The 12,853-nt window shown below is 42.5% G+C and overlaps 1 protein-coding gene across 3 annotated transcripts in view; it reads right to left on the bottom strand.

Moving 5' to 3' along the window:
• HPN (hepsin) overlaps positions 1–12,853 on the bottom strand; it is a 36,436-nt gene that overhangs the window by 8,455 nt on the left and 15,128 nt on the right. Inside the window, exons 1-8 of one of the 3 annotated variants that reach the window (XM_040327078.1) lie at positions 11,408–11,484; positions 10,252–10,325; positions 5,562–5,631; positions 3,473–3,571; positions 1,286–1,327; positions 664–793; positions 361–483; positions 213–253 (exon numbers count right to left, since the gene is read on the bottom strand). In XM_040327078.1, the coding sequence (XP_040183012.1) occupies positions 213–253; positions 361–483; positions 664–793; positions 1,286–1,327; positions 3,473–3,571; positions 5,562–5,601 (475 nt within the window). In that variant the 5' untranslated portion in view covers positions 5,602–5,631; positions 10,252–10,325; positions 11,408–11,484. Of the gene's footprint in view, positions 1–212; positions 254–360; positions 484–663; positions 794–1,285; positions 1,328–3,472; positions 3,572–5,561; positions 5,632–10,247; positions 10,326–11,407; positions 11,485–12,853 lie in introns of those variants that run through there. The other 2 variants (XM_040327079.1, XM_040327077.1) reach the window with 2 other exon arrangements.

Genomic DNA, 12,853 nt, shown 5'->3' with positions numbered 1-12,853 from the left:
AGAAGAGAGGGGAGTAGGGGAGAGGGGAGGGAAGAGAAGGAGAGAGGGAAGGGGAGGAGAGGGGGGATAGGGTGGGGAGGGGAGGAGATGAGAGAGGAAGAAAGGAGGGGGAAGTGAAGGAGAGGGAGGAGCTGAGGGGAGGAGAGCAGAGGAGAGGAGGCAAGAAAGGGAATGTAAGGGAGACGAGCGGGGCCCACATCCCTTGATGTTACCTTGGCACTGGACGGAGAGGAACCTCGCACTCGGACAATCGCTGAGGAGGAAGGCAGAACAATGGAGTCGGTGACAATAGTGATAATTTGTAATTTGTGATCTTCGGAAGCAGAGACATCAGAGACATCAGAGACATCAGAGACTCACCAAACTGAGAGAACTTCTAGAAGTCTTTTGGCTCCGGTCAGCTGAGGTTCCCGGACACAGAAATATCCTGACGTGCCATTGGCTCCCGATGTCTCCACCCGAAGCTCCTGATAACTCATAGACCTTATAATACAACACAGAGGCATGAAGGTTTCTATGACACCAACTGAGGGTTATAGAAGAAGGAGCAGAGTCCTCCAGCAGAGTATTTCAGGAGAGGAGAGTCATAGAGGAAGGAGCAGAGTCCTCCAGCAGTGCAGAGTATTTCAGGAGAGGAGAGTCATAGAGTGGGAGGAGCATTACCTAATAAATCCCATCTCTTCGCAGCTCAGCGTGGCCGCTGCCCCATTGGCGGGGGAGGAGCACACCAGACGCCACGCCTTTTCCTTCTCATCGTAGACGGTGAGCCGGTGATCTGGAGAATTCACCTGGACTGAGACAACATAGAAGCAAGGCGGGTGAATACCGGACCACAATGCATTTCCTTTCAGAGCTGTGTGTCCCGTCCAATCAGGGAGATCGCCCCTCCTAAATCGGATTCAAATTTTAAAGTGACTGTAAACCTCAGACGTGAAATCTGAACAAAGCACATCCCCTCTATAGTGTGTGCTTGTCTCAGTCCAGAGCACTTAGTGTCATTTCTCTCTACTGTTTCCTTCCTCTTTTATCAGCATTAAACCACTCCTGACACCAAGTGAAACAAAGGTGACAGGGGAGGGAGCTCCAGCACACAGCCTGTGATTGACAGCCTTGGCTCTGTTACTGTGTGAAGGCGGGGGCGGGGGGGGGTGGGGGTGTCACTTCCCTTCCAAACACAATAAGTGACCATTTTTTTGTTTTTTGTCTAAAAAATTTGGAGTATTAAAAAAAAATTGCAAAATAAATTTCTATAACGGGGATCCCCAAAACATTTAAGATGACTTACCTATGTAGATGTTGGTGGTCTCGTTCTTTAGAACGTACGTCACTGTAAAGCAAGCAGAAAAAAGATGAGGCGGAGCCCGAGATGAGGCGGAGTCCGAGGCGAAATAAAGCTCAGACATTGGACATGCAAATTGGTTTTATTAGAACCCAATCACAAGTTCCCATAACTCATCATGTTGATATTAAAACGTTTGTCTCCCTCTAGTGGGGGTTCCAAAGATTTGCACCCTTTAAAGCTCAAACGGAAAAGCTTATGGGCCAGATTCAGAAAGATGCGCGCAACTTTCTGCTGGCGTGACGTATCTCCGATACGTTACGCCGCTGTAACTTTGGGCGCAAGTTCTTGTATTCAGAAAGAACTTGCGCCCTTATTTACGGCGGCGTTAGGTATGTGTTGCGGCGTAAGGCTGCGTAATTCAAATGGGGATGTTGGGGGCGTGTTTTAATTAAATTTGCATTGACCCCGCGTTTTTTTACGTTTTTTTTTAACGGCGTAAAATATCCCAGTGTGCACTGCGGCAAAAGTACGCCGCAAGGACGTATTGGAATCGACGTGAACGTAAATGACGTACAGCCGTATTCGCGAACGACTTACGCAAACGATGTAAAAAACTGCAAAACTCGGCGCGGGAACGACGGCCATACTTAACATTAGCTACGCCTCATATAGCAGGGGTAACTATACGCCGGAAAAAGCCGCAAACGACGTTCGTTTCTGAATCGGCGTAAATACTAATTTGCATATTCCTCGCGTAAAAATACGGAAGCGCCACCTAGCGGCCGGCCTGAAGTTGCAGCCTAAGATACGACGGTGTAAGACACCTACACCTGTCGGATCTTAGGAATATCTATGCGTAACCTGATTCTCTGAATCAGGCGCATAGATACGACCGACCGCACTCAGAGATACGACGGCGTATGAACCCGGCCCAATATTTGTAAGACTTTCATCATTTTACATGTTTGCTTTGGTCATATTTGTTTTAAAAATATGTGGAATATTGAAATTTGCAGATTGGCCACTAGAGGGAGCTAGCATTCAGGAGAAGAAGCAACGCTCAACTATTGTGGAACAATATGACAGCCCGCCCTACCAAAATAAAAAATCGGAAAGATAAGGGGGCAGATCCACAAAAGAATTACTCCGGCGTATCTATTGATACGCCGCGTAATTTCAAATTTTGCGCGTCGTATCTTTGTTTTGTATCTACAAAACAAGATACGACGGCATCTCGGATCGATCCGACAGGCGTACGTCTTCGTACGCCGTCGGATCTTAGGTGCATTTTTTCGGCGGCCGCTAGGTGGCGTTTCCGACGAATTCCGCGTCGAGTATGCAAATTAGCTAGTTACGGCGATCCACGAACGTACGTCCGGCTGGCGCATTTTTTTACGTTGATTGCGTTCGGCTTTTTCCGGCGTATAGTTACCCCTGCTATTATAAGGCGTACTCAATGTTAAGTATGGCCGTCGTTCCCGCGTCGCCTTTTGAATTTTTCACGTCGTTTGCGTAAGTCCTCGTTTGCGAATAGGGATTTGCGTAGAATGACGTCACTGTTGTAAGCATTGGCTCGTTCCGGTTTAATTTCGAGCATGCGCACTGGGATACCCCCACGGACGTGGGATGCGCCGTTCAAAAAAAACGTTGTTTACGTCGGGTCACGACGTATTTACATAAAACACGCCCCCATCACATCGAATTGAATTGCGCACCCTTACGCCGCGAAAGATACACTACGCCGCCGTAACTTACGGCGCAAATTCTTTGAGGATTCGGAAAAAAAAAATAAGTTACGGCGGCGTAGTGTATCTTAGATACGCTGCGCCCGGCGGAAATATGCGCCGAGGTACGTGAATCTGCAGCTATATTTGTAAGACTTTCATCATTTTACATGTTTGCTTTGTCCATATTTGTTTTGAAAATATATGGAATATTGAAATTTGTAGATTGGCCACTAGAGGGAGCTAGCATTCAGGAGAAGGAGCAACGCTCAACTATTGTGGAACAATATGACAGCCCGTCCTACCAAAATAAAAAAATCGGAAAGAATATATATATATATAAAAAGCATTTGCTTGGGGTTATAAAATAGTTACAAAAACGCTGTATACAAATATTTAATTGTGACATAAAAAAACAACAAAAAAAACAACAAAAGAACAAAAAAAAAAATGGTCTTCGTCTTACCTACTGCCCAAATGGTGACTCCGATTCCAGCCAATGAGATGAAAACGCAGACCGTCATTCCCAGAATCCTCAGCGGGGTCCAGTGACAACCTTTACTCACTAGCATGCAGAAGGAGGCACAGGAAATATGATAAAAAATTGTCAAATACAATGAAAGGATACATTGTATATCTATGAATAAATAAAATAAATAAATACAAGGAAAAGGATAAATAAATAAAATAAAATCTAAAAATAAATAAAAAATAAAATCTCATAAATAAAAATAAATACAATAAAATAAATAAATACATAAAAGAAATAAATAAATACATAAATAAAATAAATACATAGGGGTCCAGTGACAACCTTTACTCACTAGCATGCAGAAGGAGGCACAGGAAATATGATAAAAAAATTGGCAAATACAATGAAAGGATACATTGCATCTCTATGAATAAATAAAATAAATAAATAAAAGGGAAAGGATAAATAAATAAAATGAAATCTAAAAATAAATAAAAAATAAAATCTCATAAATAAAAATAAATACAATAAAATTAATAAATAATAAATACATAAAATAAATAAATACATAAATAAAATAAATAAATACATAGGGGTCCAGTGACAACCTTTACTCACTAGCATGCAGAAGGAGGCACAGGAAATATGATAAAAATTGGCAAATACAATGAAAGTATTACACATTGTATCTCTATGAATAAATAAAATAAATAAATAAAAGGAAAAGGATAAATAAATAAAATAAAATCTAAAAATAAATAAAAAATAAAATCTCATAAATAAAAAGAAATACAATAAAATAAATAAATAATAAATACATAAAATAAATAAATACATAAATAAAATAAATAAATACATAGGGGTCCAGTGACAACCTTTACTCACTAGCATGCAGTATGAGGCACAGGAAATATGATAAAAAAATGGCAAATACAATGAAAGGATTCATTGTATCTCTATGAATTAAAAAAAAAGGATAAATGAATAAATAAATAAAATAAAATCTAATAACAAATAAATAAAAATAAATAAAATACATAATAAATAAATACATAAATAAAATTAAATAAATAATAAATAAATAAAATAAATAAATAAATAAATACATAAATAAAATAAATAAATAAATACATAGGGGTCCAGTGACAACCTTTACTCACTAGCATGCAGAATGAGGCACAGGAAATATGATAAAAATTGTCAAATACAATGAAAGGCAAGGGCGGACTGACAACTCATGGGGCCCCCGGGCAATAGAAGATTATGGGGCCCCCCGGGCTTACAGATGGCCACCACGCCAGGAGGCAGTGCAGAGGCGGGGCAGCTAAAATCTCAGGATTTTCACATCAAAAGCATGTCGGTTTTGGACATATCAGGGACAGATGTAAAAAAAAAAAACACAGATTTTTACATACTGTCCCTGGTTTTAATGAGCCTGGCAACCCTGATGGGGCCCCCTAGTGGCATGGGGCCCCTCGGGCAGCGCCCGAGTGCCTCAATGGTCAGTCCGCCCCTGATGAAAGGATACATTGTATCTCTATGAATAAAAAAAAAAAGGATAACTAAATAAATAAAAAAAATCTAATAAAAAATAAATAAAAATAAATAATAAATAAATACATAAAATTAAATTAAATAAATAATAAATAAATGAATAAAATAAATACATAAATAAATAAATACATAAAAAAAATTAAACAAATAAATAAAAAATAAATAAATAAAATAAATACATAAATAAATACATAAATAAAATAAAAAAATACATAGGGGTCTAGTGAAAACCTTTACTCACTAGCAGCAGAAGGAGGCACAGGAAATATGATACAAATTGGCAAATACAATGAAATGATACATTGTATTTCTATAAATAAAAATTATAAATAAAAGGGTAAGGATAAATAAATAAAATAAAATCTAATAATTATAAAAAATCTAATAAATAAATAAAATAAATAACATCGGCCTCCTCCAGCCGACTCGTAGCCGCACCGGGCCGCTGTGGTTGGCGGAAGGTTTCACCCATGATACCTTTTATTTGATTTCTTTCTGTTGATTTTAATGAAAGTGATTGGTAACTCACCGTCTTTCTGTACCATGTCTGAGGACCGGTCATGTACCATCCCAGGAATGTAATGAGAAGTCTGGACACCCTTGAAGAGAGACCTGGGTTAGTATCTGTAATCATCTCCCCATAAGAGCTCCTTTGTCTGCCCCCCCCCCCCCCCCAGCTTGTCCTCTTCTTAACCATCTGCAAGCCATAATATCACAAACAGCGGATAATTGGACGGCTATTGATCCACTATAAGCAAATATTCTTTTACAAAATGATTTGGGGTCCTCACAGCAGGTTGGGGTACTTAGACTACCATTTTTGGGGTTAACAAATGAGCCTTATTCCAATTACAGGGCCAAATAACTTACTAAGAATGGCTCAGGAGGAACAGTATACAGAATTCTTCAATGGGGAGGATCCTAAGCAACAGGCGGGGCCACTACAAGGGGTGGGCAAGAGGGACGGCTGCCCTGGGTGAAATGGTTATCATTGCAGAGATGTGGGGACCCTAATCCTTAAGGGAAGGAAGGGGCGCAGTTTGGTATTTGGGTGCTGGATGGCCTTATCCCGGCACTGGCCACAGGGCTGTACAAAACGCCATGACTTTTTTCCAAGTCACTAATAAGCCTCGCCCCCTTCCTGACACTAAGCACCACCCCCAAAAATTAACTGTCTAATACCTGAGCTTCTCCTGGCCACTGAGGTGCTAGCACTAAACAATTACATGACACGTGGCAAAGTTTACCACCAGGAGATGGCCAGAAGATGAGATGGCCTCAAATAACCCCCCGAGGAAGCCATCACTTGCGAAACATGTTGGGATACATGTGACCACTTTCTTTTAATGGGGACACCAGCAACCCATTGCATATGCTCTATAAACCATTTTAATTGAAGCCTTTGTTAATTTCTCTGTATTAATAAAGAAATAATTTTTTATATAACCTTTTTATGTACCAATTATTTCAAGCTCCGCTACAATCCCACATCCTCTTCTTTCGCTAACTGTCTAATACCTGAGCTTCTCCTGGCCACTGAGGTTCTGCTAGCACTAAACAATTACACGACACGTGGCAAAGTTCACCACCAGGGAGGTGGCCAGAAGATGAGATGGCCTCAAACAACCCCCCGAGGAAGCCATCACTGGCGAAACATGTTGGGATACAACATCCAATTGGGACCACTTTCTTTTTATTGGGACACCAGCGACTCATTCTATTGAATATGTATATGCTCTACAAACCATTTTAATTGAACCCTTTGTTCATTCCTCTGTATTAATAAAGATATTGAAGATGGGGTGCTTTGTACAGCCTGGGCATGAGATTTATTGCCTGGATTCTTGATTTCATGGATTCCTGTTAACCTTGATTCCTGATCGGTGGGATTCTTAACTGTAGAAATTGCCGTTTGGCTGGATTTTTATTGCATAGATTCTCAATTAAATGATTAAAGCAATATGTGAGGTGCTACTACCCATCAATAGATAAACATATATACATATAGATAAACATATATACATATAGATAAACATATATACACAACTGCACCCTCCACAAGTTTCTAATAGATTCAATCAAACTGCAGATGGAGTCGCCAATCCGAAAAAAAAGAAGCACAAAATCCTTTATTGAAAACTTTGGAGTTAAAAGTTTCATGATACAAGTAAAACACTGACGCATTTCTGCCCCCTAGGGGACTTAGTCCTAGCTATGACAAAGGCCACTGAGGGCAGAAACACATCAGGCCTCGTACACACGAGAGGATATCCGCTGGAAACGGTCCGCCGGACCGTTTCCAGCGGACATTTCTCCTCCGGATTTTGATCCGATGGCTTGTACACACCATCGGATCAAAATCCCTGCGTAAAATGTCCGCGGTCACGTGCCACGCCGTCGTCGCGACGATGACGCGGCGACGTGTGCGTGACCCTGGAAGGTCACTACTTCCAAGCATGCGTCAAATCATTTAGACGCATGCGGGGGATGGAATCGGGCGGATTTATCCGGTGAGTCTGTACAGACGACCGGATAAATCCGAAGGACAGGATTCAAGCGGATAGATTTCTTAGCATGCTAAGAAATTTTTATCCGCTTGAAATCCGTCGGCTGGAATTTTTATCCGCTGACAAATGTCCGCTAGGCCGTACACACGACCGGATCTATCTGCTGGAACTGATCCGCGGATAAATCCCAGCGGATAGATCCGGTCTTGTGTATGAGGCCTTAGTGTTTTTTTTGTGCATCATGGGACTTTTTAACTCTGAAGTTTTCAATAAAGGATTTTGTGTTGTTCTTTTACCGGATTGCCGACTCCGTCTACAGTTTGTTTGCATGGATTCTTGATTGCCTGGATTTTAGATTTCATGGATTCCTGATTGCTCAGATTCTTGATTGCATGGACTCTTGATTGAAATGATTCCTGATTGCCTGGATTCTTGATTGCTTGAATTTCTGGTTTCATAGATGCCTTATTACCTAGAACAGGGATATGCAATTAGCGGACCCCCAGCTGTTGCAGAACTACAAATCCCATGAGCCATTGCAAGACTCTGACAGCCACAAACTTGATACCCAGAGTCAGAGGCATGATGGGACTTGTAGTTTTGCAACAGCTGGAGGTCCGCTAATTGCTTATCCCTGACCTAGAATCTTGATTTTGTAGATTCCTGAGTGCCTGGATTTTTCATTGCTTGGATTCTTGATTTCATTTATTCCAGGTTTAATGGATTCCTGATTGCCTGGATTCTTGATTTATTGGTTTCCTGGTTGCTTGGATTCCTGATTGCATGTATTCCTGATTATATTGATTCCTGGTTGCCTGGATTCTTAAAAGCTTGGATTCCTGAGTGCCTGGATTTTTCATTGCTTGAATCCTTGATTTCATTTATTCCAGGTTGAATGGATTCCTGATTGCCTGGATTCTTGATTTATTGGATTGCTAAATGCATTGATTCCTGGTTGCTTGGATTCTTAAATGCTTGGATTCCTGATTGCACGGATTGTTGATTGCCTGAATTCTTGATTGCCCTGGATTCTTGATTGCCTGGATTCTTAAATGCTTGGATTATTGATTGCTTGGATTATTGATTGCTTGGATTCCTGATTGCATGTATTTTTGATTGCCTGGATTCTTGATTGCCTGGATTCTTGATTGCTTGGATTCCTGATTGCTTGGATTCTTGATTGCCTGGGTTTTATTTGCCTGGATTCTTGATTGCTTGGATTCGTGATTGCTTGGATTCTTGATTGCCTGGATTCTTGATTGCTTGGATTCTTGATTGCTTGGATTCTTGATTGCCTGGGTTTTAATTGCCTGGATTCTTGATTGCTTGGATTCTTGATTGCCTGGGTTTTAATTGCCTGGATTCTTGATTGCTTGGATTCCTGATTGCTTGGATTCTTGATTGCCTGGATTCTTGATTGCTTGGATTCTTGATTGCTTGGATTCTTGATTGCTTGGATTCTTGATTGCTTGGATTCTTGATTGCTTGGATTCTTGATTGCTTGGATTCTTGATTTCTTGGATTCTTGATTGCCTGGATTTTTGATTGCTTGGATTCTTGATTGCCTGGATTCTTGATTGCTTGTATTCTTGATTGCTTGGATTCCTGATTGCCTGGATTCTTGATTGCTTGGATTCCTGATTGCCTGGATTCTTGATTGCCTGGATCCTTGATAGTCTGTATTGTTGATTGCATGGATTCCTGATCACATGGATTCTTGATTTCATAGATTCCTGATTGCCTGGATTATTGATTATGGATTCGTGATTACCTACAGATCAGAGAGACCTACTTGAATGGATTTCTGATTGCCTGGATTCTTGATTTATTGGATTGCTAAATGCATTGATTCCTGGTTGCTTGGATTCTTAAATGCTTGGATTCCTGATTGCACGGATTGTTGATTGCCTGGATTGTTGATTGCCTGAATTCTTGATTGCCTGGATTCTTAAATGCTTGGATTCTTGATTGCCTGGATTCTTGATTGCCTGGGTTTTAATTGCCTGGATTCCTGATTGCTTGGATTCTTGATTGCCTGGATTCTTGATTGCCTGGATTCTTGATTGCATGTATTCTTGATTGCTTGGATTCCTGATTGCATGTATTCTTGATTGCCTGTATTCTTGATTGCTTGGATTCCTGATTGCTTGGATTCTTGATTGCTTGGATTCTTGATTGCTTGGATTCCTGATTGCTTGGATTCTTGATTGCTTGGATTCCTGATTGCTTGGATTCTTGATTGCTTGGATTCTTGATTGCTTGGATTCTTGATTGCCTGGATTCTCGATTGCTTGGATTCTTGATTGCTTGGATCCTTGACTGCCTGGATTCTTAAATGCTTGGATTCTTGATTGTCTGTATTGTTGATTGCATGGATTCCTGATCACATGGATTCTTGATTTCATAGATTCCTGATTGCCTGGATTATTGATTATGGATTCCTGATTACCTACAGATCAGAGAGACCTACATGCAACTATTCAAGTAAGTGAAAAATGATCAAAGCCTACGACTTTCCTGACTTGATCTTCTCCACACATTATGAAAACTCGCTTCTCCTGCGACATTTCCGGATAAAGGAATGTAAGTCGGGGGTAGCTCATGGCTCACTGCTGGGCACAAAAAACTCCTCATGTCTTTGCATGCACTTTGTCTTTTCTATCGCCTGCGGGAACGATCGTTCCATAGGGTGTGAACAGAAATCTCACCTACCTTACTGGATCTCTGCTGCTTGCTCCATCTCAAATCTCAGCCGAGGAGGCCGGGGGTCTGCGGCGACCATTCCACTGGAAAGAGAGACAGACGGACGTGAGAAGGAGGAGAGATGACAACAGACAGTCAGCTGGCAGAGTGACAGCGTTGTCTACAGAAGAGGGGGCAGAGGGTCAGAGAGGTGACAGCATTGTCTACAGAAGAGAGGACAGAGGGGCCGAGAGGTGACAGCATTGTCTACAGAAGAGAGGACAGAGGGGCCGAGAGGTGACAGCATTGTCTACAGAAGAGAGGACAGAGGGGCTGAGAGGTGGCAGCATTGTCTACAGAAGAGGGGACAAGAGGTGACAGCATTGTCTACAGAAGAGGGGACAGGGGGGCTGAGAGGTGACAGCGTTGTCTACAAAGAGGGGGCAGAGGGGCCAAGAGGTGGCAGCATTGTCTACAGAAGAGGGGACAAGAGGTGACAGCATTGTCTACAGAAGAGGGGACAAGAGGTGACAGCATTGTCTACAGAAGAGGGGACAGGGGGGCTGAGAGGTGACAGCGTTGTCTACAAAGAGGGGGCAGAGGGGCCAAGAGGTGGCAGCATTGTCTACAGAAGAGGGGACAAGAGGTGACAGCATTGTCTACAGAAGAGGGGACAAGAGGTGACAGCATTGTCTACAGAAGAGGGGACAGGGGGGCTGAGAGGTGACAGCGTTGTCTACAAAGAGGGGGCAGAGGGGCCAAGAGGTGGCAGCATTGTCTACAGAAGAGGGGACAAGAGGTGACAGCATTGTCTACAGAAGAGGGGACAAGAGGTGACAGCATTGTCTACAGAAGAGGGGACAAGAGGTGACAGCATTGTCTACAGAAGAGGGGACAGAGAGGTGACAGCGTTGTCTACAGAAGAGGGGACAGAGGGGCTGAGAGGTGACAGCGTTGTCTACAGAAGAGGGGACAGAGGGGCCGAGAGGTGACAGTATTGTCTACAGAAGAGGGGGCAGAGGGGCCGAGGGGTGACAGTATTGTCTACAGAAGAGGGGGCAGAGGGGCCGAGGGGTGACAGCATTGTCTACAGAAGAGGGGACAGAGGGGCCGAGAAGTGAAGACAACGGGTGAGAAGAAGAGAGAAAAATGTGAAAAGTTTGAAGAGAAAGATGTCTGCGGGAACCTGCAAGGAAGGCGATTCCATGGAAGTCGCTGGAAGTCCTGAGGGGATGAGGTGGGGAAGGAATGGGAAGATACGGGGGGGGGGATGAGAGGGGGGGGGACGGCAGCAGGGAGGAGAGAACAAGCGCACACCTGACAACACCTTCAATCCATCCCCCTTCACCAAGAGCGGGGGGGGGGGGGGGGGGCGCTTCCTGGTCACCTGATATCACAGAAACACAGAGGAGCTCTCTATAGATTTGGCCGCTCTCTTTAGCCTCCTGCTCAGGGGGAGGGGGAGGGGGTGTTTGTAAGCAAGACGACATTTATTTGTCAATTGCTATTTTGTAACAATTTGTAACAAAAAAGAAACTGTGTATTTGTTTTTAATGAAACATTATTACCTTTCAGGGCCCATTCATAGCGCTGGTGGTGCAGGAAACGCGCGTTTTCTGTGCACGTTTCACACCGCACTGCACGGGAGGGACACACCGCGCACACTTTAATGCCGCGTACACACGATTTTAAATTCCGGCAAGAAAAAAACGTGGATTTTTTCCCGACGGGAATTTTGGCTCAAACTTGTGTTGCATACACAACATTCCGATCGCCAAGAACGCGGTGACGTACAACAATACGACGAGCCGAGAAAAATGAAGTTCAATGATTCCGTCGAATTGATTCTGAGCACGCGTGTTTTTTTTTTTTTTGTGCGTCGGAATTGCATACGCATGATCGGAATCGAAAATTTCCGACAAGAACTTTTCTTGTCGGAAAAAATTGAGAACCAGCTCTCAAATTTTTTGCTGTCGGAAAATTCCTACACACGGTCGGAATTTCCGACAAAAAAGCTCAAATGCAATATATAAATAAAACTAAAAAAGAATAATAATAAATAAAAAATACATAAATAAATAAATAACAATAATCTTAAATAAATAATAATAATCCAAAATAAATAATAATAATCCAAAATAAATAATAATAATCCTAAATAAATACATAGGGCCAGATTCTCAAAGGACTTTTACGATGGCGTAGCCCCACGTACGCCATCGCAAGTCCAAATGTGACCCGTCGTATCTATGTGCCTGATTCTCAGAATCAGTTACGCATAAATTTGGCCAAGATACGAGCGGCGTAAGTCTCCTACGCCGTCGTATCTTGGGTGCATATTTACGCTGGCCGCAAGGGGCGCTTCGAAAATGTAAATTAGCTAGATACGCCGATTCACGAACCTACTTGCGCCCGCTACGCCGTTTACGTTAGGCTTACGTCCGCCGTAAAGTTACCCCTGCTATATGAGGCGCAGCCAATGCAAAGTATAGACGTCGGAACAAGCGTATCTTTTTACGTCGTTTACGTAAGTCGTACGTGAATGGGGCTGTGCGTAGGTTACGTTCACGTCACAGGCATTGAGCCGGCGTATCTTAGGGAGTAAATTCGACGTGATACTGAGCATGCGCGC

The sequence above is a fragment of the Rana temporaria genome, chromosome 10 (genome assembly GCF_905171775.1).
Source record: "Rana temporaria chromosome 10, aRanTem1.1, whole genome shotgun sequence".
NCBI classification, from domain to species: Eukaryota; Metazoa; Chordata; class Amphibia; order Anura; family Ranidae; genus Rana; species Rana temporaria.
This window is presented reverse-complemented; position numbering and strand designations above follow the sequence as displayed.